General features: G+C 35.2%; 1 protein-coding gene and 1 pseudogene across 6 annotated transcripts in view; one reads left to right on the top strand and one right to left on the bottom strand.

The window, feature by feature from the left end:
• Positions 1-22,628, top strand: part of GTF2I (general transcription factor IIi) — a 95,535-nt gene that overhangs the window by 46,821 nt on the left and 26,086 nt on the right. Inside the window, exons 10-15 of one of the 6 annotated variants that reach the window (XM_029222104.1) lie at positions 1,941-2,000; positions 4,028-4,084; positions 5,978-6,040; positions 14,324-14,434; positions 15,560-15,625; positions 19,275-19,458. In XM_029222104.1, coding sequence (XP_029077937.1) covers positions 1,941-2,000; positions 4,028-4,084; positions 5,978-6,040; positions 14,324-14,434; positions 15,560-15,625; positions 19,275-19,458 — 541 coding nt within the window. The remainder of the gene's footprint in view (positions 1-1,940; positions 2,001-4,027; positions 4,085-5,977; positions 6,041-14,323; positions 14,435-15,559; positions 15,626-19,274; positions 19,459-22,628) is intronic. The other 5 variants (XM_029222105.1, XM_029222107.1, XM_029222109.1 and 2 more) reach the window with 5 other exon arrangements.
• LOC114894927 lies at positions 6,598-11,618 on the bottom strand (annotated as a pseudogene).

Genomic DNA, 22,628 nt, shown 5'->3' with positions numbered 1-22,628 from the left:
CATTTATGTTTTCTTCCAAAACTTTCGGTATTCCAAAATAGGCTTGGACACATCTCTGTGTACCTGTCAGTTTTCCTCTAAGATGTTCTCAGATGTGAGCATTGGGAAAGTGATTTGTCTGCAGTGACTGTTAGACACTCCCGGAGTTGTGCGGGTGAAGTGTGCTGCTGATCTTACGACAGAGTCCAAGTCATTTGCTATTATAACATGTATGGTTAAAAGTAAACAACATAATTTGGTAGTATAGTGATATGTGAAGGTATGCTGGGCAAATATTAACCAAAAGAAACCCAAGTTTAGTAATATTAATTTGAGGCCAAAAAAGAAAAAGATAACAAAGTATGAAGAGTAAGACTATATAATTTATATACTAATAGGTCATTAAGTTAATAGGATAATCATTAATTTGTATATACCTAACAATGTAGCCTCAAAAGTCTAAATAAAGAATTGATATAATTTGATACAATTGATAAATTTGTAAATGGAGTCATGTGGGAGATTTTAACAAATGATGAATGCTTATAAATGGTAAATAGAGTATTTGAACTCTGAAATTTACAAACATAAGCTAGTTGTTGTATATCCAGAACTCTTTACCCAGCAAATAAATGTTTATTTACAAAACATGGATCTTTTACAAAAGTTGACTTTATATTTGTTCACAGGTAGCCTTAAAGGATTCCCCGAATATAATGTAATTAGTTAAATTAGAAGTCAATAATAAGCATGTTATTTAAAATAGAAATTCTATACAGTGGGAATCCTAAGAAATACACTTTTATTGACTTTAAGAGGACCTAATTAAAATAATTTAGAACAGGACAATATCGATAATGATACATAGCTAGACTTGTGGAAAAGCAGCTAAAGCAGTATTTAGAAGTCAGTTAGTACATTTAGCTATCATTTATTTCTTCTGTATATTTTTACCCAGGATCACATGACTAGGAGGCAGTGAATCTGGCATTTGAATTCAGGTGTCTTTCATTTATCATCTTGCTCTTAGTTGAGATTCCAAATACAAATAATTTTTCTGTTTTCTATGAAATTGTTTTCTTCTATGCTGTGTCCTTTATTTATAAAGTGTAGTTTTGTGCCTCTTCGTGAAATCCGTCATGCATTTGCAAAGCCTTTCAAAAGTCTTATTTTCCAAAAAATATTCAGAGGTAGTGAAGTGGTTTGTATTCATGTTAATGCAAGGACATGTTTATGTTAAGTAGTCATTGTTCTCTTTTAAATCTATTACTTTCACTAAAAGCATAATACATGCAGGTGTGTTGTCAAAATCTATAGTATTCTGTGAAGGTTTAATTAACACAAAATACGTTGTATGTTAATAATTCGGAAAAACCACGTTAAGTTATTAAAAAGCGTTTATGGATCTTCAGGAAGGGAGGATTCTGAATTAATTGTCATGTTTCTATTTCAGTGGAGATTCAAGCTTATTGATAGGTTAATTGCGTTATTTTAGAGATTCTGAGGAAGGTTTAACAATTTGATTCTGCATTTTTGTTTAGTATGACAAAACATTAAGCCAAATATTTGGCAAGGAAGAAACAAATGCACCTTGTAAGATATATCTGCCCTTATAATCTGTATGAAGTAAAAGTTGCAGTTTGCTGTCATGAACATTACCCATATCCACCATTTTAGACATATTGTTCCCATTCGATTCATGTCGAGTTAGTCATTTTCAAAATTTCTTTTGACTGTCTATGAGTTTATCTGAATACACCTTTTCCATTTACTAAGACCATAAATTGACACCATTCATTTTGTCAGTCTTTTTTTTTCTTTTCTTTTCTTTTTTTTTTTTTGCCTTTTTTGTTCATGAAAAGGCTGTATTATTCCATATCTCTCACCCAAATTTGTTTGCTGAAGTGACCCAAAATACATTTTTGGGATTACTTTTGAAGTATTATCTTTGTATCCCAAAGCAGGCCCTTCTGAAACTGATGATGTTGATGACAAACTCCCCCTTTCGAAGTCTTTGCAAGGTATAACTTTTTCACTTCCATTTTCCCACATACTGTTCTTATTTAATGTTTCTTTATATTGGACAGACTGTGTTTTAGTATTTATATCTGTATTATTACTTTTCTAAATGGAAAAGGAAAAAGAAATGTATTGGCCTTTTTTTTTTTAAACATATAAATGAACTTCACAAGCAACAATTTTTCAAAACCAATTTTCCCTTTTGTGAATCTAGTAATGAATCTCGAAATGGGTACATGACACACTTTCATATTTAAGGTAAAGTACACATTTATACCTTATATCAGAATAGTCAGAAATAAGGCTTATATTGCATAGTTAGTAATGTAAATATCAATAAGGTCATGTTGATACTTAGTTTTTAGAAAGGTTGTAAGATATCATTTGTAAATCCCTAAGTTTATTGATTGAATACCTCTTCGGGAATTTCTGTGTAGTGTTCCCTAACTTGATGATCATAGGCTGTTTGTGCTGGCTTTTACTTTACTTCTGTCTATTCTGGCTTTTAGCTCATAAGATTTATTTTATTTAGCTATACTTTTAATATAAATGTAATTGCTTATTTCAGATTTTTAAAGAACAAAAAGTACACGTAGAATCATTGTTTACATGTACTCTTGTAATATTCTGACCGGGTGGGACAATCACCTTAATTTTTCTTATTCTTACCCAATCTTGCCTTTTTAAGTACTGGCCTCTTCTCCGTTATCTCTCATTGTTTTGACCTCACATTTTTGTTTTCTTTGGCATTATAGTCAAAGAACCCAATGCTCCATAAATTCAAATGTTAACGTTTAATTGGGGGGTGGGGGCTGTGTGTTGAGAAAGTGTATTTAAGAAGTTAAATAAAGAAATAATTCATGGCTACAGATTTATAGATTTATCTAGTGTTTTGAGCTCAGGTGAGTTTTCAGAACATGAAATAAGTGGAAAAGAATCCCAAGATAATTATAGCACCATAAAGTTAGACATTGAAAACCAAAAACATTTTGTCTTTGCATGGCACTTTAAACTCAAAGGTGCTAGGCACTGAATGACAGTGTTTGTAGTCAATGCTCTTTAAAAATCAAGATAAAGTGTATTTGAAACCTGTGTCTGGGAATTGTACCTTTAGTATAGTTTCTTTAATTAGTTACCAATGGATGACAAAATAGACCTGATTTTCTTCCCCTCCCCCTTTGTGCTTTGTTCTTCCTTATAGGTAATATATTTTTATTTATACACGAATGCAGTGATTTTCAATCTTTTCTATGTTAGTAGCTCAGACATTTAAGGACAGAGGATAAATATTCTGGGGCAGTTTGGGCACTTGTCCTAATTGGCTCTCTTGGGTTTTAGATTACTTCTTTCCTATTTATGAGTAAAGCTTCTTCTCTGGTAGGATGAGCCTGTTTACCTTTTGACTGCCTAACCTGATACATTGCTTTATGTTCCAGTTTTTAGAAGCAGGCAGATTATATTACCTGAATTAAAATGCTTTTGAGACTAAAGGTAGTATCTTAAGTTTTAACTTATGAGTTTCCTTTAAGTGCAACTTTGATTAAATAATGGGGATTGAGTTTCCATAGCTTCCACCATAGTGAAAATGGAAAGCAGGAAACATTTCACAGCCCAACCTGAACTTGTTTATCTAGCCTTGATAGAGTCTATGAGCAAAGAAGAAATTTACTCTGGTGTGTGTTTTTGTGTGTGTGTCATTGACAGATGAGCATGGCACTTTGAAACATACTATTCTACTTCTCAAATTCTAACATCTATCAGTAATTATATTGTGTAGTTCCAGTAACTAATAGTAAATCCCCAAACCTACTTCAGTTTAATCTATATATTTACATTTTAAAATAATTTTTTGAGCTTTCATACAGAAGTGTTACATGTTTTTCTGAATTAGATAACATTGTTTGTGTTAACTGCTAAGGAGTTAAGGAATCAGTTTGTATTCATGTTATTATTTGCATTGTTACCTAGTATCTCTTCTTCCAATATCAGTCTTTATTGGTTTATTATATGTGGTATATTTTCTTTTTAGGAAGCCATCATTCTTCAGAGGGCAATGAAGGAACAGAAATGGAAGTACCAGCAGAAGGTTAGATACAGGGATTTTTACTTTGCTGTATTTGTATTATGTTGTTCTGTACTATAGAGAATATTATCCTTAAAACGCCTTCTTTGGAAATGAAATGATGATTGTTATGGTATGCCTTCTTAGCCAACAGGTTGTTTTTTAGTCCTAAGATGATATTTAATATACCTCTTTTACTGTAAAGCGTATGGGGAGGAAAACTTAAGTGGTAAGTACAACTCTTCATGATGCAAAATGCTGCCCATTTTTTCTTGGTCATTTTTTGCCATATTTTGAAAGAATGGTTTTGATAGTTAGAATTAAAATTATTACTGGCTCTGTTCATATTTCATTTAAAACATACTATTAGTACCATTTTTTAAAGTAGGGTAATGTATTCTCCATACGACTAATGAAAGAAAGATCTCCTCTCGGCTCATTTTTATATCCACAGCCACCCCGTGGACTGCTTTGTCTCTTAGCCAGCCATCCTCCTTTGATTGTAGGATTGAATGGATATTCAACTATGGTACAGCTTTTTTAGTTATTGGAATCTTGAGTTAAACGGTTACCATGCAGAATGGCTTCCTGTTGCTAAGCCGTTTAGGTAGTTCCAAAAGAGTTTTTGTAGATTTCTCCCAAGGAAAATAACTGGTTAAGGTAACTGGACATTGTTTTAGAATTATTATTTCTCACATAAACTGGTTGTGTCAAGCCTTATTTTTTTAAGAATAAAAAGGAACTCTATTGTGTACCTTTTTATTCCTTATATTTGCTTTTTTGTTTTATTTTTTTAAAATCAGTAATTTGATCGTTTACTTTCTTCGAGTGGAGGGAGTTCTGAAGGTCCCTGGAAAGTTGACTGATCTTTCCAAATTCAGTTGTAGAATTAAGAGTATTCTAATTGGAATACATTTCTTGCAGAAGTATTGAAATGCTCATTTTAAATAATATTTTAAATTTCTTGTTGAGTTTTTTTAATAGACGATGGTGTGGATGAAATTTTTTTTGTTTTCTTTTACTGTGTGTAGGTAATTAGATATTTCCTCTGTAACAAAATCCTGTTTTGGATAGGCAATATTTACAGCAAGGAGATACCTGTATACAAGACAGATTGTACTGGGGTTCATTGGGCAATGTGAATTAGATATTAGGCTTTGAACTACTTTATTTTTGAGGAAATTTTTATCGTCATATTGCAGTGTTAATAGAGTCGAATTGAAGTTCGGTTCTGTTCTTTATTCCTTTACTAACAAGTAAACATAATCTTTGGCAAATCAATTAATCTCTCAACCTTTGCAAAATGAAAAGAGAGTTGATGAAGATACTCTCTAGCTGAGCTTCCAGCACTAACATTCTGATGTACATTTGTTTTGTGTAGTAACACAAATATTTAATTTTGTAAAGTATGTTGCATATAAAGTTAGGTGATACAGTCCTGTGTGCATTTGTTATAGTCACTGTTTTGATATGAAGGTCCCCATTGCAAAAAATTTGATTGTGGTTTTATTTAACAATATAAGCCACTCCTAGGATTTCTGAAAGGAGAGGAGAAATAGTTTAAAAAGAATAATAAAACCTTTGTTTTTATCCTAGTGCCTTCTAGTTACAGCAGGAAAATAATTGTGACTTCATTATAATTTTATTCCTCTAAAAATAAAAGTTTTTTGAGTCCATTAATGCAGGTAATTTGGTATTGTCTAATAGTTTTCCAGAGTTTCTCTACTTTTTATTTTCTTTTATCCCTACTTACAATGAAAAGGGTCAGATATTTTAACTTAACAAATATGAGATGAATTAAAATGCCAGTAAAATTTTATAGTAGGCTGCTTTTGGAATATCAAATCAGTAAAATGTTGGAACATAATAGAAAGTGCTTTATAATGAATGTCATTTTAGAATTTTATTTTTTTCAAGATTCTACTCAACATGTCCCTTCAGAAACAAGTGAGGACCCCGAAGTTGAGGTGACTATTGAAGGTTAGTTATCTAAAAGCATTGATTCCAAAAGTTTACTTCTGGTCATAAAAATATTTGTCACATTCACATTGCTAAGTATGCATTTCATTCATTTTTAAAGGAAACTTGTGAAAAAAACCTGAAGCATATATGTGTATGTGTGACCAAAGCAGCCCATATCCCACCAGCACACCCAGTGCTTTTGGGAGTTTTAGACAACAAAAGTAAGCCGTGAAAATGAGCAGTGGGCCAACCTATATACTTTCTATCATTGGGAATAGAGAATTTTTAAAAAGCGAAAACTATGACCAGACTGGATGCACACAAAAACAGATTTATAACCTGTTTATTGGGTGTGATACAAGAGACCTAATTAGTACTGGAACCCCTGTGTCTACCTTAGTGAAGTGGAGGAGAAGGTGTTGATAGTTTTCCCCCATAAAATGCAGTTAGAGGCTAGCATATAATCTGTCCTTCAAAACTTTGGAAGCAGCAGCTACAAAAATATTCGAAACTAATCTCTCTATATAGTTAAAGTTGCTTCAAATGTAGTTTTGTCTTCAAAGATAATGCATGAATGCAGATGAGCCAGTTTGTCCTGAATTATTTAAAGATTCAGCTAATTATTAACAGTATCATGCTTTATATTTAATAATTATTAAATGTGTATTGATTTTTTTTCCTTTGAAGTTATCTCACACTATTCCTCTGTAAGTTCTTTCTCCTCAAAGTAGGTTTCTCTAAGGTAAAAATACAGCTCTGTTAACCCCCGCCCTACTCCAGTGACCCTCTACTCAGTGGTAGATGTCACTTTATTGTGTATACATCTAAAAATAATTTGATGTATATATACACCCACGCATGTTTCGTTTTGCGAAAATATATGGGTGTTTTCAGCATACAGCATTATAATGAACAAATAAAATACACACATATCACATTTTCCGTAGTTTTTTTCCCCATAACTTTACATCTTGGTACTTCATCATTATTCTTTTTTTTAACTGCTACATAACCTTTCTTGGTTTGCTATCTTTGTCTTTCCTTTTTTAATAACCTGTCTCCTACTGGTGTCCACTTGGTTATTTGTGGTGTTTGGCTACTTCACGCTATTCAAAGTGTTTGTCTTCATTGCTTCTAAATTATAAGTTGATTGGTGGCTTTTACCTAATATCAGAAATTTTCTCATACTTTGTGTGTTAACATCTCAATTTAATATACATATTTTATCATTAACATAATTTTACTAACCTAAAAGCAGTTTTGAATTGTTTCTAGTCAAGTAAGTAAGTAAGTAACTAATTTGTCCACACCGGGCGGCATGTGGGATCTTAGTTCCCCAACCAGGGATCGAACCCCAGCCTGTTGCAGTCTTAACCGCTGGACTGCTAGGGAAGTCCACAAGAATTGAATTCAATTGCATTTTAAGTTGTAACTCAACTATGAGAAGAAAATCTGTAAATATTATATTATGAACACTAAGAACCTTTTCCTTCCTATAGAGATAAGAAAAATTGATGATTAAAATTATTAGCATAAAGCTTTTAAATAGGACTGATAACCACATTGATTTATCTGAAAACAAATCTTAAAACACATAAAGGCTATGTTAGAATTGTTTAGAAAATAAACACTTGTTTTTAATAGTATAAGACCTTTAAAGGGATGTCAAGATAATTATGAAATAAATGGCCCATAAACTTGAAATGTGTGTTAATCTTTTCAGTTTTAACTCTTTGGAGGGAGTGATAAATCCCATTTCTTTTAAACTAAGACATAGTACCAGAAGTTTGATACATCATCCAAATTTGTCAACAAGTAGAATTTTGCTCTTTAGGCTGCTGCCTTATGTTCAGAAGACCAGTGAAATACCAGGTCTGTGTAACGTAATTACTTTTCAGGGTAGCATTTTCTGTGGGATATGTGTTTATGAACAAACTGTTATATACCAACTAATTAAATTGCTAATTAATTGTTATCCATACATTAAAGGAAGGTGAAATGTAATCTGTGATACTAACAAGGCAGGTCAAATGAGAACTCACATGCACATCTTTTTGATAAGTATATTGTATTTTTTTTCTGGAAAGATGATTATAAAATGCTAGAAACTAGGAAAATATCCATAGTTAGAAAATTAAATTTTGATACATTCTCATATTAGAAAAAATATATTGGCATTGAAATGGTAACTTTTTAAAAAATATATGCGATATGAAAAAAAGCATATTTCACTAATATGCTTAGTGAAAAAGAAACAAAAACCTGCCTTTCAAGAACAAGTCACCTTTAAAAGGAAAAGTGTATCTAGAGAACTATGTTAGTTTTGTTTAGGAAAATAGTTGTGCTTGGAAGGAAATAAGATAATCCTGCTTGCCTGGGGGTGACTTTTGTTTTCTCATATTGTGTCTTTCTGCATTTCCCAAAAAGTTCATAGAAAAGAAAAAAGAAACTTTGTCATCAAGTAAGTTTGTAAGATTTTCCACAGTACTTTAACCTTGATATCTTTATTTGCAATTATGTGACGTTATGAAGGGTTTGAGATTGACGCAGACACGTTAAACTGCAGGAAATAGTCTGTTGAGCTGAGATGTGCTCTTCCATTTGTGATGATCAATTTGTTATTGAAGACAGTGGTGCGCATGTATAACTTCTGTGACTTAGGTTTGGGAAATACCCCTTGGAGTAATATGGCTGTGCGTGCCTTAACTTCATAAACATCATGACTACATTTCTGGGTAAAATCAGACTGTTGTCAGGTCTCTGACACATGCATGTCTTTGATAAGTGTAGAGACAGTCTTACCTAAGAGTTGTTTGAGGTCTGGGTGTCATGAGTGTGCTAATAACGGGAAGTGTTTTGCTTGAGAAGAGGTCTCCTTACAGTGCAGTCCACTTTCAGTGCATTTTCCCCCGAACTTGAGTCATTCACACATGTTTATTCTGCTGTGGCCTAACCCCCTGATTGTTTCTTAACTTAATTTGTCTTCAAATTGATTTTTTAAATTTAATTTATTTATTTATATTTATTTATTTGGCTGTGTCGGGTCTTAGTTGTGGCACGTGCGGGCTTATCTCTAGTTGTGGTGTGCGGGTGTTCTCTCTCTAGTTGTGGCACGTGGGCTCTGTAGTTTGCGGCATGCTGCCTCTCTAGTTGAGGCACACGGGCTCCGTAGTTGTGGCGCGCGGGTGCCCCGCGGCATGTGGGATCTTAGTTCTCCGACCAAGGATTGAGACCGAGTCCCCTGCATTGGAAGGCGGATTCTTTACCACTGGACCACCACGGAAGTCCCTTCAAGTTGATTTTAAATAGATTAAAAAGGTTTAATTTTGTGTCTTCTTAAGTAAGACTCTTCTTGAAATTTTAAATTTTCTTTCTTAAATAAATTGAAAAATATACATAAATATTTACACACCGGAATGCAGTTCACAATACCACCTATATATGGACTATACTTTTTTTGTTTTTTTTTAAATAATTTATTTAACAATCTAGGAACTTTGCAGCCATCAGCAGTTCCAGTGCAATTTCAGGTGCAGTTGGAATTCAGGAATCTCCATGGAGCTGTTAGTGTAGCAAACCCTGTAGGTAAAATACATGTATACTTTTGATAGCACACGTGAAGGGGATCTTTCTAAAATTGACATCATTAGTTTCGTTCTCAGCAAACTGACCTGGGCCACTCAACATGGCTTTTATTGTTCCTGATGTTAGCACGTGTTCTCTTTTTACAGTAAATTGGTGACCATCCGAAGATATCAATTTTACATGCATGGCATCAGGGCCCTCACAGCCACCGTAGGTTTTCTCTTCTCCATCCACTATCTCCATCCACTATGTTCTTATGAAATTCTGCTTTGCGTCCACAGGAACTTTAGTAGTTTCTCATCAGCTCCTCAGCAACCACTGTCACCGCACCGGGTCCCCGTGCGCCACCACAGCCCTATGCCAGGGCCACTTTGGATAACACTGATTTAGAGTTTGAATAGTTGGATTTCATCCTCTGATGGTATCCTTTTTCATGAAATTTATGCTTAGGACATTCATAAATACTTGGCTGCTGCACAAAATTAAGGACTACACTATTCAAATGTTCATTTAATCAGTCCACAAACACCAGGCACCTTGTATGTGCTGGAGGCTGTACTAGGTGCTAAGGTGTGAACGAGATAGGCAAGTCCATTGGAGAGTTTTGAACAGAGAAGTGATAAGTTCTGTCCTCCTTTTTGAAGAAACAGGGCTGCTGTAAAGACTGAGAGCAGACCACAGTGGAAGCAAAGCTATTGTAGCTATCCAGGGCAGAGAGGGAGGTGCTGTAGAACTGGATGGTGACAGTAGGGGTAAGGAGTGACCGAATTCTGGGCATTTCTGAAGATAGAGCAATAGTCTTTGCTATTTGTCACTGTTTACTTATTATGCTTATCTTATAAATGTCACATGAGAGTTCATAGAATCTATGTAATTGGGTAGGTTATCATTTGAATACTTTGTATTTTCAACTTTATAGTTGCTGACAATCACTTAGTGAGCATCCAATTATTATGTAAAAATAAGACTTTTGGAGGATTTAGGACCTGGGTCCATGGGTGGCAAATGCCATCTATTAATTTGAAATGTGTAGGGGTAACTAATTAAGAGAAAGAGTGCCTGGTTTATTTTGATTTGTTTCTTTTACTTTGAATAGGTGTCAGATTATTTGATAAAACATTACCAATTTGATTATATTGAAAAGAGTGTCAGAAAAAAATTTTATATGCTATTAATGCATTCATCAAGAATTGGATGAGTTTAGTAACACATTTTAGCTCTGAGGTCTGTGTTATCTATAGGCATATTTGTAAGTATGTTGCAAAAAGGAAAACAGGAGTTTTTTAGATAGTAATTTTGGGTTAGGGTCTGTTACTGCCCTTTTTCAAGGGGTGGGAGGCTTGTTTTTTGGTTTTTTTTTTTTGTGGTACGCGGGCCTCTCCCGTTGCGGAGCACAGGCTCCCGACACGCAGGCTCAGCGGCCGTGGCTCACGGGCCCAGCCGCTCCACAGCATGTGGGATCTTCCCGGACCGGGTCACGAACCCGTGTCCCCTGCATCGGCAGGCGGACTCTCAACCACTGCGCCACCAGGGAAGCCCGAGAGGCTTGTTTTTAAGACTGAGGCATAGCTGTCACATATTTCTCACTGAATTGCAGCTTTTGCATGTTAAAATATCTTGAAATTCATTTTATAAGCTTTTAGTTTTGATGATGTAAATATTTTTAGTTTGGGCTTAAATTGGAAGTGTCCAGAGATATGTGTCTTTTTACACAAAAGTGGTTGTTTATAATGTTGAAGCACCATGATAGTTAGAAAACAGTGCTGCCTGCTGGACTGATTGTTAGAGGCAGACTGGTTTCTGCTACAGAGAAATAATTTGGATCCTTTGTGAAAGAGATTTTGAGGTCAAGAGTAACAGTTTTTCACACTTTTTCAAAATCATAGTTTTTTGCTGCAAGAGTCCAAAAAAAAAAGAAGGTGTGGTTGAGTTCATAGCTCTTCTTGATCTAATTCTATGTTTCATATGAATTAAAACACTCTAAAATCAGGTAATAAATAAATGTGTTAGTCTTTTAATAAAATGTTATGTTGTGGTATTTTATCATCACACATGATTCATTTCATCTCTGTTTACATTTAATAGATTGACTTCATTATTTGTCACTGGAGAAAAATGTGATAATCACTTTTTAATATTTTACAGTCTTTGTTAAATCATTTGTTATCTTGTTAAAAAACACTCTCCTAGATTTGTCTTTTTTCTATTTATGGTCGATGAGGTTACTTTTATAAAATATATTTATACTATTAAATCCTTTTGTTTTAAAATAAGTTAATCTGATTGAACAAATGAGGTCTTGGACACTAAAGAAAAGCTCTCTTGCCCTTTCCCCTTGGCCTCAATTTCAAACCGTTCAGATTACAATTGGGATGAATATAATAGAGCACTGACTTTTCATTACCATCCTAAAGCTATATTTTATTTTATACCCTTTTGGTTTTCATGTTATATTATTCAGTTAGCAATAATGTTAAATGATAATCTATAGAGATATTTAGGCTGCATTAGCCTGTAAGGAAAATACTTTTGTTTTAAATGTCATTGCTTAATGTTTGTAAAGAAATATTAATACTAAGCACTTAAAATGCTTTGACAATATTCATAGGTGAAATGAGTATATTTCATTTTACCCTTTGCAAATTAGCCTGAAAATACTCTCAGGCGTCTAAAAATCTTTGGAAATTGGAAAGGGGGGGTTTTGTCAGCTGTGTTCAGAATTGAAAGCCAGACATTAGAGAAATACCTAATATGTTTTCCAAAATGTATCTACTTAGGTGTGAATCTAATTATTTAATAACCTATTCAAGAATCCTTTGACCATTTTTAATCCTTGTAGTAGTTCAATCATTATGAGCCCATGTTACATAGTCAAGTTTTATTTTACTGGTAGTTTGTCATTTTTAAATTGTTTTTTACTACAAATTTTTTTTTGTTTTTTCTGGATTTGAACATGGGTTTCTACAGTGGAATTCAACGCGTGAAAGTTTTTGTAGTGTCGTAAGTTGTTTATATGATAACTTGTTCCTGAAATAGTATTCCCTTTCCCAGCACATAAATGGGTCCTAATATGACTTTATCTGGTATCAGTGACATTGATACCTTTTTCTCTTATTGGTTTGAATAGTCAGTCAGTAAATGATTTTCGGTAATCAGAATATCTGTTGACATTACAGTTGGCCCACCATATCTGCAAGCTTTAAACAACTGCAGATGGAAGGTATTCAGAAAGAGTTTTTTAGAAAATTCTAAAAAGCAAAACTTGAATTTGCCATGTGCCAGACAACTATTTACATAGCACTTACATTGTCTTAGGTATTAGAAGTAATCTAGAGATGATTTAAAGTATAAGGGAGGATGTGCGTAGGTTGTATGTGAATCATATGCCAATTTATATAAGTGACTTGAGCATCCGTGGATTTTGGTATCCACAGGCTTTGCCTGTAAAGGAAGAACCCAAAGTCAGTGAACAAGGGCAGCCATGTCTGTGTTCTCTGATGCTATGGTAGGAATGAGATTTAAGTATTTTAGGCTTTAGTCAGATTTTCCCTTGATTAACATACAAAGTATATAAAAGTTATCCATTGCTGTCCAAGGCATCATTGTATATTAGGCTAAATTTGAATTTCTTATTGATTTTTGAGAGTTAACCTGTTTAGCTGAAAGAATGATACCCATATTTTCATCTCAGCTTCACTGTCTAGCATATGACATGGTTAAGTCATATAGCATTCTCTGGTCTTGTTTGTTTAGCTATAAAATGAGAATGAAAGTTATACTGAAAGGGGGAACTTAGTGTATCTTATGGTATCTTTTTGTTACTGCTGTTGCCTTTAACCCAGTGATTATCTTCTTCTTCATCCCACATTTTTTTAAAGTATAGATATCTGAAAAGGGTATTTTCAATAATTTATAGATGGTGTTTGAGCAGAAATCCCGGTAATGTGCCAACTGATATTTTCAGGGACCAGAAGAAGATGACAGTCGATAGCTTTTCTCACTTGATCCGGTGTCCTTTATTCTAGCACCAGATGTATTGAAGTATCACAGCAGAGTTGAGTTGCAGGCATAGCCGCAAAGAACTCTTACTACAAACTCTTGGGTAGTCTATATTCTGTGATTAAATATATGATCGCTCATTTTCTCCATACGTGGGTATTGTATTGGATGAATCAACAATACCTGTTTCACAAATAATATAACCTTACTGCTTTTAGTTTTGTTGGTTAAAAGTTTTTAACATACAGTTTTCCAACCTCCTTTATGTATGCTTGAATTTTGTATAAGCTTAAATATTTTTCCATTCAAGATATATTTTCTCCCCGTTTTCTTATATATTTGTATAGTTGTTGGTAGCTGTCTCCATTAAAACCTTTTTCTTGGAAGACTTAAAATACACTATAATTCTAGACAGCTGTCTGAGAGGAGTTAGGAGAAGGGGAAATTTGTATGACTTAATTCAGATTAAGCAAACTGAAGAAAAAGGAGCAAGACGTAGGAAAACGAGGCTTATTCACTTGAGCACCTCCGAAAAGAGTAGGAAAGCTGGAGATGTAACTGGGAAAAAATACGCAGCAAATGGCAACACAGATACAGCGGTTGCTGTCCCAGTCGCATTTAAATCCCCCCACGTCTTTCGAATGCCGAGAATGTTACAGGCAGTGGCTGTCACTCATTTAGACTGTTCCTCCAGTGATGATAGTTTTCTTTTTCAAGACGATGATTATTCTCCACCTACCAAGAGACCAAAGAGCAATGAGCCTCCCCAGCCGCCAGTCACAGAACCTGCCAATGCCGGCAAACGGAAAGTGAGGGAGTTCAACTTTGGTAAGTTGTCAATGAAATGTGGTCCTCTTTTCTTTTCTTTTCCTTCCGAACTTTTTCTGTTACTGAAGAGTTACAGCATTCTTTGGGGAGGATGCCTTAAATATATTACTGCCTTAAAATCTAAGCTGAGGAAAGCCATGGACAGTTTGAAGTAACCTTAAAGACACTGCTTACACATGTTTGTGTATACCAAAGCATAAGACATTGTATCTTCTGTTGTTAACTAGAATTGGTAGACTTAAGGGAATTTCCTGGCAGTCCAGTCATTAGGACTCGATGCTTTCACTGCTGGGGCCCAGCTTCCGTCCCTGGTCAGGGAAGTAAGATCCCACAAGCCATAATGTGGCCAAAAAAAAAAAAAGGGTAGACTTAAAAATCAGTGTCAATGACTTAGTAATTCAGTTATTTGTTTGAGATTTGGATCACTTCTTTATTTCAGATATAATTTTTATATTAATTTTTCTTGCTTTGTGTAACTGCTGGCCTCTAATCTAATCAAACCACAGTGGTATCCTTTTGAAGGGACTAAGTAAAATGTTAGTGGCAAGATGTGTTTGTGATCCATATTTTGAATAAATAGAACATTTAGCTTTATACGTTTTTTAAATAGTACTTTAATATTTTAAGTTGTCTTAGTCATAATTACTGAATATAAATTGAAGTTACATATATAGTACGTTTATATATATTCTTTAGCATGCTATTATAAGTTGCAACTGTATATAAAGTCTTATTTCCGTGCAACTTAGACATGTTTTAGAAGGTTTCCTGCACAGTCTTGGGGACCTTTCTCTTTTTCGCCTCACTTTGAGGTGTTTAATTGACGGGTCTTTTCTGCCCTTCTGCTTTTCAGAATTTATAAGTTTAAAAAGAGGTACTCAGTATGAAGTGTTCTGAAAATAATCTTTAAACAACCCTATAATCTCTCATTGAACCAATTATAAGAACTGCAAAAAAAGATAAAGTCCTTAGGAAGACAGTAAAATTATATAGACAGGTGGATTATTAAAAATCAGGATATGTTATGTAGAAAATAAGTCGTTAGATGTTGGGTCATCTTAAGAACATATTAGTGCCTCCAAACAGGGATTTATCATTGAGTTTTAACTTTCTCTCAATTTTCAGAGAAATGGAATGCTCGAATTACTGACCTGCGTAAACAAGTTGAAGAGTTGTTTGAAAGAAAGTATGGTAAGTCTAAACTCAAAAATTCCTGTAAGGTTTTGTCCGTAAGCTTTTTAACAATGGAATTACTGTTCATCTAATGTGAACAAGTCCCATTCTACCAGTGTTTGTGCGTTCGTTCCTTATCTGTCGCTGGAAAGGTAGTGGATAGTGCCTGTCCAAATATTAGAAATTTTCTTTCCAGATCACAACAAAGCTTTAGAAGTTTCCTTTCGTTAATTATCAATTAATATTTCCGTTAAACTTCCAGCATGCGTGTTTGGGAGTTTATTTATATATTTCTTGCAAAATCTTGAATCTTGGAGATTTAACTGAAGAGTGTTTTCTTAAGCAGTAGTCTTCGTTAAACCTGATGTGTTAAATCTTGTATTCATCTAGATGCTCTTATTTTCCCTACTCTCGATAGATACCTGAGTTTGTTAGATCTCAAATTCTCTTTTCCTTTTATTTTAATATTCCGTCCTATAGCTACCTTTATATAGTAATCAGAGAAACAAGATTTATTATCACCTGGTATCAAATGCTCACCTAGAAATAGCAAAAATTGTTTAAAAATATCTGTTTTGTTGGGTTTTTTTAAATGTGGAGAATTCTTTGCAAATGACTGGTGAAGCTGTAAAATTGTATAATACACTAAATTGTAACTTGAAAGTCTGTAGTGCTATCCTGCATTACTGAGCTTCGCTAAGTGAATTTTTAATTTAATTTAATTTTTTATAAATCTCTTTTATCCATTTTTACTTTTGGCTGCATTGGGTCTTCACCACTGCGCGCAGGCTCTCCCTAGCTGCGGCAAGCGGGGGGCCACTCCTCGCCGCGGTGCGCCGGCCCCTCACCGCGGCAGCCTCCCCTGTTGCGGAGCACGGGCTCTAGGTGAGCGGGCTTCAGCAGTTGTGGTGCGTGGGCTCAGTAGCTGTGGCTCACGGCTCTAGAGCGCAGGCTCAGTAGTTGTGGCGCACGGTCCCAGCTGCTCTGCGGCATGTGGGATCCTCCCGGACCAGGGTTCTAACCCGTGTCCCCTGCATTGGCAGGCGGACTCCCAACCACTGCACCACCAGGAAAGCCCCTCTAAGTGAAGTTTTTAAATGATAAACCACATTGGGCTTATTTACTTTAAGTAACTTGAACAGTTCCCTATCACGGATTATAACAGTCCTCAGTGAAGATCTAGAATTAGAGTAGACTTCATGAGGAATTCAGTAACTTTTTCTTTATTTTTTTATTTCTTTATTTTTTTTTTTGCGGTACTTGGGCCTCTCACTGTTGTGGCCTCTCCCGCTGCAGAGCACAGGCTCCGGACGCACAGGCTCAGCGGCCATGGGTCACGGGCTTAGCTGCTCCGTGGCACGTGGGATCTTCCCGGACCGGGGCACGAACCCGTGTCCCCTGCATCAGCAGGCGGACTCTCAACCACTGTGCCACCAGGGAACCCTTCTTTAATATTTTCAGTTATTTTCTTAAGGTTCTCAGTATTTTTCCCATGTTTCAGTAGTCAGAGTCTACTGCCTGTGATTTTGTTTTATTTTTTCTTGTCTGTATAAATTTATTTATATTTTATTTTTGGCTGCGTTGGGTCTTCGTTGCTGCGTGCAGCCTTCCTCTAGTTGCGGTGAGCGGTACTCTTCATTGCAGTGCGCGGGCTCTAGGCATGTGGGCTTCAGTAGTTGTGGGTCGCGGGCTCTAGAGTGCAGGCTTGGTAGTTGTGGCACACGGGCTTAGTTGCTCCGCGGCATGTGGATCTTCCCGGACCAGGCCTGGAACCCATGTCCTCTGCATTGGCAGGTGGATTCTTAACCACAGCGCCACTAGAGAAGTCCTATTGCCTGTGATTTTATTTAGACCATTTCAAAGTAAAAACTCACAACATATTCTTTCTACATGGAAGCACTATAACGTGGTGGTTAAGATTACAGGCTATGGGGACAGACTGTCTGGCCATGTTCTCTTAGTCCTCTCTGAGCCATTTGTGAAAGGCATGAGAACTATAGCTCTACTCTGAAGATTTGATGAGATAGATGAGATAGTGCTTGTGAAGTGCTTCCTATAATACTTGGGATGTAAGTACGTAAGAAATGCTTGCTGTTTATATTTTTGTTATTCTTAATTCAGTACTATTATGAATAAAAGTAATTTACTTATCACAGTTTTATAAATTTCTGTGTTTCTCATAGAGCGAAGCAAAAGTTATGTTTTTACTTCTCTTGTGATGGTGATATATTTATTTGATTATTTTGCATATAAGAATAATGTTTACCAATCAGTGTGAAATTATGATAACAATATTCACATTTCATAATTTCAAAGCATCTTTAATGGTAATTGCCTTCGGGGAAGGTATTTTCATTGTTAAATGTGAATATGATTTTCAGATGTAGTATATCAACGAAGGATATTAACTCTAACTCAGAATTAATGTGTAATATGGTACACTTGAAACTTGAGTACAAAGATTAATGTTTAGCAAATAAACTTTTACATAAAATACCAGCAAAAAAGTGGACCTGTTCTGAGAGGTGATTCCTGAGGGAGCAGGGGCTGAGGGGAGTCCACCGTAGTCATTTTTGCTTTGGAACCTTTCTGGCAAGGTCAGTAGCATCTGTGCTGTTCTGTTCACTGGAAAGCAGTTTATATAACTGTGCTATGTGTTAATTACATGAACTAGAAACCTTTGAAAGAATTAGTGGTGTTTGCTCTGTAGTCATGGAGAATTTGGCGTGGCTTTACTTAGTATCAAAATGTTTGCAATTTTTAATGCTAGCTAAAAATGTGCTTGTGTTGTAGATGAACGTAAACTGATGCTTTTTGAAACTTTTTATTGTGAAATTCATACTTCCAAAGACCCTCTATTTAAATATCCATCACCCAAGTTCAACAGTGTTTAATATTTTATAATATTTTCTTTCTTGTCCTTTCCTGTCCTCTTTGTGATGCAAGAACATTTTAAAACTCTGATGTCCAAGACATCATGTCATTTCACCTCTCAAAACTCTAAATTGTAAAATTCCAAGTTGGGTGAGAGGAATGCATTGTCTTAATCTCAGTTCCATTGTCACACCTAAAAACATTACACTGTTTAATACCCAGTGATATTTAAATGTCCCCTATTGTTTAGAAAAACTGACTCTTTGTAGTTTGTTTAATAAAACTATCAAAGTCTGTTCATTGTATTCGATTCTTAAGATTCCTTGTGCATTTGGCTTGTTGCAGTTGTTGTATTATTTTACTCTCGGTAAATGAATCTTAGAATTTTTACAGTTCAGAAAAATGTTCTGCTTCAGTTGTTTTATTTAAAAATCCTTTTTACGTGAACATTTATGTTTTTAAAATATTACTTCTCATTATATGCTGTATGTATTATCTGAAATTAGCTGGTATATTTTTCTGGGGTCATTTATGGTTCAAATTTGAGTAGAAAGTCTGCCTATATCTACATTATTTCAAAATAATATATTATTTCGTTGCAGTTTTGACTAAGTAGAGTGCTGGCATCTTTGGTGGTATTTTCCTCTTAGTTCTTCTGTACTATTTTACTTCTGATGCAGTGATAATAAAAGTTACAAAGCAATATGTATGTATTCAATTATTATTCTTTTCTACAAACTGTGCTTAATCCTTGTCATTTCATAATTTTCCCTTTCTCTTTTTACCCTTAAAGCTCAAGCTATAAAAGCCAAAGGTCCTGTGACGATCCCGTACCCTCTTTTCCAGTCCCACGTGGAAGATCTTTATGTAGAAGGACTTCCGGAAGGAATCCCTTTTAGAAGGCCATCTACTTACGGAATTCCTCGCCTTGAGAGGATATTACTTGCAAAGGAAAGGATTCGTTTTGTGATAAAGAAGTAAGACTCTTGGACTTTGGTCTTTGTTCTTGATTAGTGCATCTTTTTATATCGTTGACAAATATTCACTAACCACTAGGGCTATATTTAAATTAAGTTTGAGTTATTATATGTTGTTTTACTTCTGCTTTTCAATGTGTCTATGTCAGTTATGCCAGGGTTGGCTTTTGGAGTATGAACACCTGTCCATGCCTGACTGGCGTACCACTGTTATTTTCTTTTACAATTTTTCTCTACGTATGCTAAAGAAAATATTGAAGTATCAGTGTCTTATTTTTTTAGGCCTGAATTTTAAAAACCATAGGTGGAAATAAAGTCGATTATAAAATAAAAATAAACAATAGAAGTAAGAATGAAAAGAAAGAAATAGCAGAATGCTATAAATTCTTTAGCACTGACGTAAGGGTTGTAGCAAGGAGCTTTAAACAAAAATTTATGTGCAGCAATTGCAAGTGTAAATGCTTGCATTTAAAAATGGCAGCCACATCACACATTTCCATAATTTCTACTGACTAAAATTCTATTAAGATTACAATAAAAGTTTAAAAAAACTAAGAGGGCATATATCAACATTTCAGCAAATGTCGATATATGAAAACTTTCTATTAGATGCATGAAGCAAATATTAGATGCATTTGTAAACAGGAACAATTGGAGAATAGTTGTCTAGGAAATTATCAAATATAATTGCTAAACTAAAATTTTCAGTGAAAGGGCTAAAAGATTGTTAGTATTATAAATTGTAAAGATGATTGTGTTAATGAGACATGAATGAGAAAGGATATGAGAAGAAAACAAAGATGTATGCCTGGTCACATTTCATAAAATTTCAGTGTCCTAAGGATAAAGCTCGAAATCATTAGGTTCTAGAGAATAAGACCATGTCATCATAAAGAATGAAAATCACGCAGATATCATATACTTGATTTGAGCAGTAATGGATGTAACGCTATTAAGTCATTCTTTCCAAGTTCGAATTGAAAATGATTTGAACCTTGAATTCTGTAGCCAAACACGCTTGAAAGCAAATAGAGATTGCAGCATGAAAGAGGTTGGGTAGCAGTTGGGATGTCTCCAGCACCAAGTAACAAAAACCCTTATTCAAATTGGCTTGTTACAGTAAGATTCTTATCTCACGTAGCAAGGGGGTCAGAGATAGGATGATTAAAACAGGGATACTTGGCCGTCCAGTGGTTAAGACTGTGCGCTTTCACTGCAGGGGGCACAGGCTCGATCCCCCGTCAGGAGCTAGGATCCCGCATGCCACGGCCAAAAAAAGAAAGTTAAAAAAATTAGAAAATAAATAAAACAGTGATACTTGGGGCTCTGCTTCTGCTCCTTTCCAGATTCTTCCTTCCTTGTGATGATAGTTTCCTTAGACTAGTGAGCTGGATGCCATAGTCCCAGAACTCCCAGCCAGACATGTCTACTAGGAGGGACAGTAGCTACCTGTGTTTCTCTGAGAGAAGGAAACCTTGGAATATGGCCTTACTTCTCTTTTGTTAGGATTATGTCAAGTGCTTATTCCTCAGCCAGGCACAGGCATGGGAAAGATAGCACCATGATGGGTGTAGACCACATAGTACTCACCCTTCAGTGAGTGGGGGCGGGGTTCACTTCCCCTGAATTACGTGGCTTTCATTTTAAGTTCTAATATGAATGGTCTTTTTGAGTCACGTGCATATTGTAACTGATTTAATTTTTTCCCACATATCTTTGGGCTGTAAATAGTAAAGTCAATAACAGTAGCAGAATGATAGTCAGTTGCAGAAGTATTCATGTTCATTTTTCTGGCAATGCTCTGATACTGTTGAGAAAGTGGGGAAATTAACAAACACCTTGATCAAAGATTATAACCAAGCAGACTTGCCTCTGTATTGGTATTAAATAAGGGAATGATAGGATTTAACTAAGGATAAAAAGGACCCAAGAAATACCATAGTTAATAGGTGAGCTGTCCTCCACAGAGAAACTTGTTGCTAACAAGTTGCTAACAAGATATTTTTCTTTCAAATAAATAGTAGTTTGAAAGATTTTGTCCTCCATTTTTCTATGAGCAATTCAAGTGAAACTCTCCTGACACAAGACAACGTGGTAGGCAGCCATGCAGACAAGCAGCATTGGCATCACCCGGGAGCTTTCAGAGACACCACATCTTAGATCCTACCTAGATCTACTGCATCCATCCTGCATGTGATGAGGATCCCATGTGATTCCAGCGCTCATTAAAGTTTGAGACACCCTGGTGTGGAGAACAAGCTTTGAAGTCAGAACAATAATAACGGCAGTTCAGCCCGATGTGTCCAGTACAGTCAAGCACTTTATAAATCACCCACACTTTTTTTTAACAGATGAGGAAACAAGGCAATGAGAAGGAAGGAAGAAAGAAAGAAAGAATGAATGAATGAATATTTCGTAGTCTCTCATGAAATTGAATGGTAAACAAGAGAGGCTTGTTATAAAACCCTGACACCAGTCCTAGTCAGGAATCAAATAACCACTCCTTCCTCCTTACATATTGATATATTAATAAGCCTGTTCTAAGAACTCTTGTACTGTCATTTTCTTACAGTGCTTGCATTTTAATTTGTTAGAAGTTTTGAAAAAATGTTTTGAATGACTAAGGAAAACATACAAATAATTTTATAGATTTTGCTCATGGTTGCTGATCTTAAAGCATATAAACTCTATCTTTGGGTATTTAAATGTTTGTGCAAGCTCACCACAAGGTACTCATGCTGTGCAGGTTCTGTTCAAGTCCTTTCGATGTCCTTATGTATGGGAAGCCATCTCTCACATTTGGAAGGGACTTTGTAAGCCTTTCCCCAAAGGTTAATGTGGTTAGTCTTGATAAACAGAAACTAGGATGTTTACTTAGAAGGGTAATGCTATACTACAGCAAATGTTTTATTTCACAGCTCTTCCATTGACTTAACCCTATATTCGTTTCTAACATTTTCAAGATTATGGTTAATATATGGCCATGATTCTCTGTGATCTCAGTCTCCCCCGCCTTCCCTGTTACTTCAGGATATTACAACAAAACAGAGTGAGGCGGGATACATAAGTTAGATTGTAAAAATTCTGTGGGGTGTTTGTATATTCAGAAGAAGTTTTTTAAAGCATGTATACTGTCCTGCAAATGTTAGTTTTGAAATATATACGGTTTT

This window comes from Monodon monoceros, unplaced genomic scaffold (assembly GCF_005190385.1).
Source record: "Monodon monoceros isolate NGI ecotype Baffin Bay Population unplaced genomic scaffold, NGI_Narwhal_1 Super_Scaffold_13, whole genome shotgun sequence".
Classification (NCBI taxonomy): Eukaryota; Metazoa; Chordata; class Mammalia; order Artiodactyla; family Monodontidae; genus Monodon; species Monodon monoceros.
Note: the sequence above shows the minus strand (reverse complement) of the source record. Positions and strands in the feature narration are given on the sequence as shown.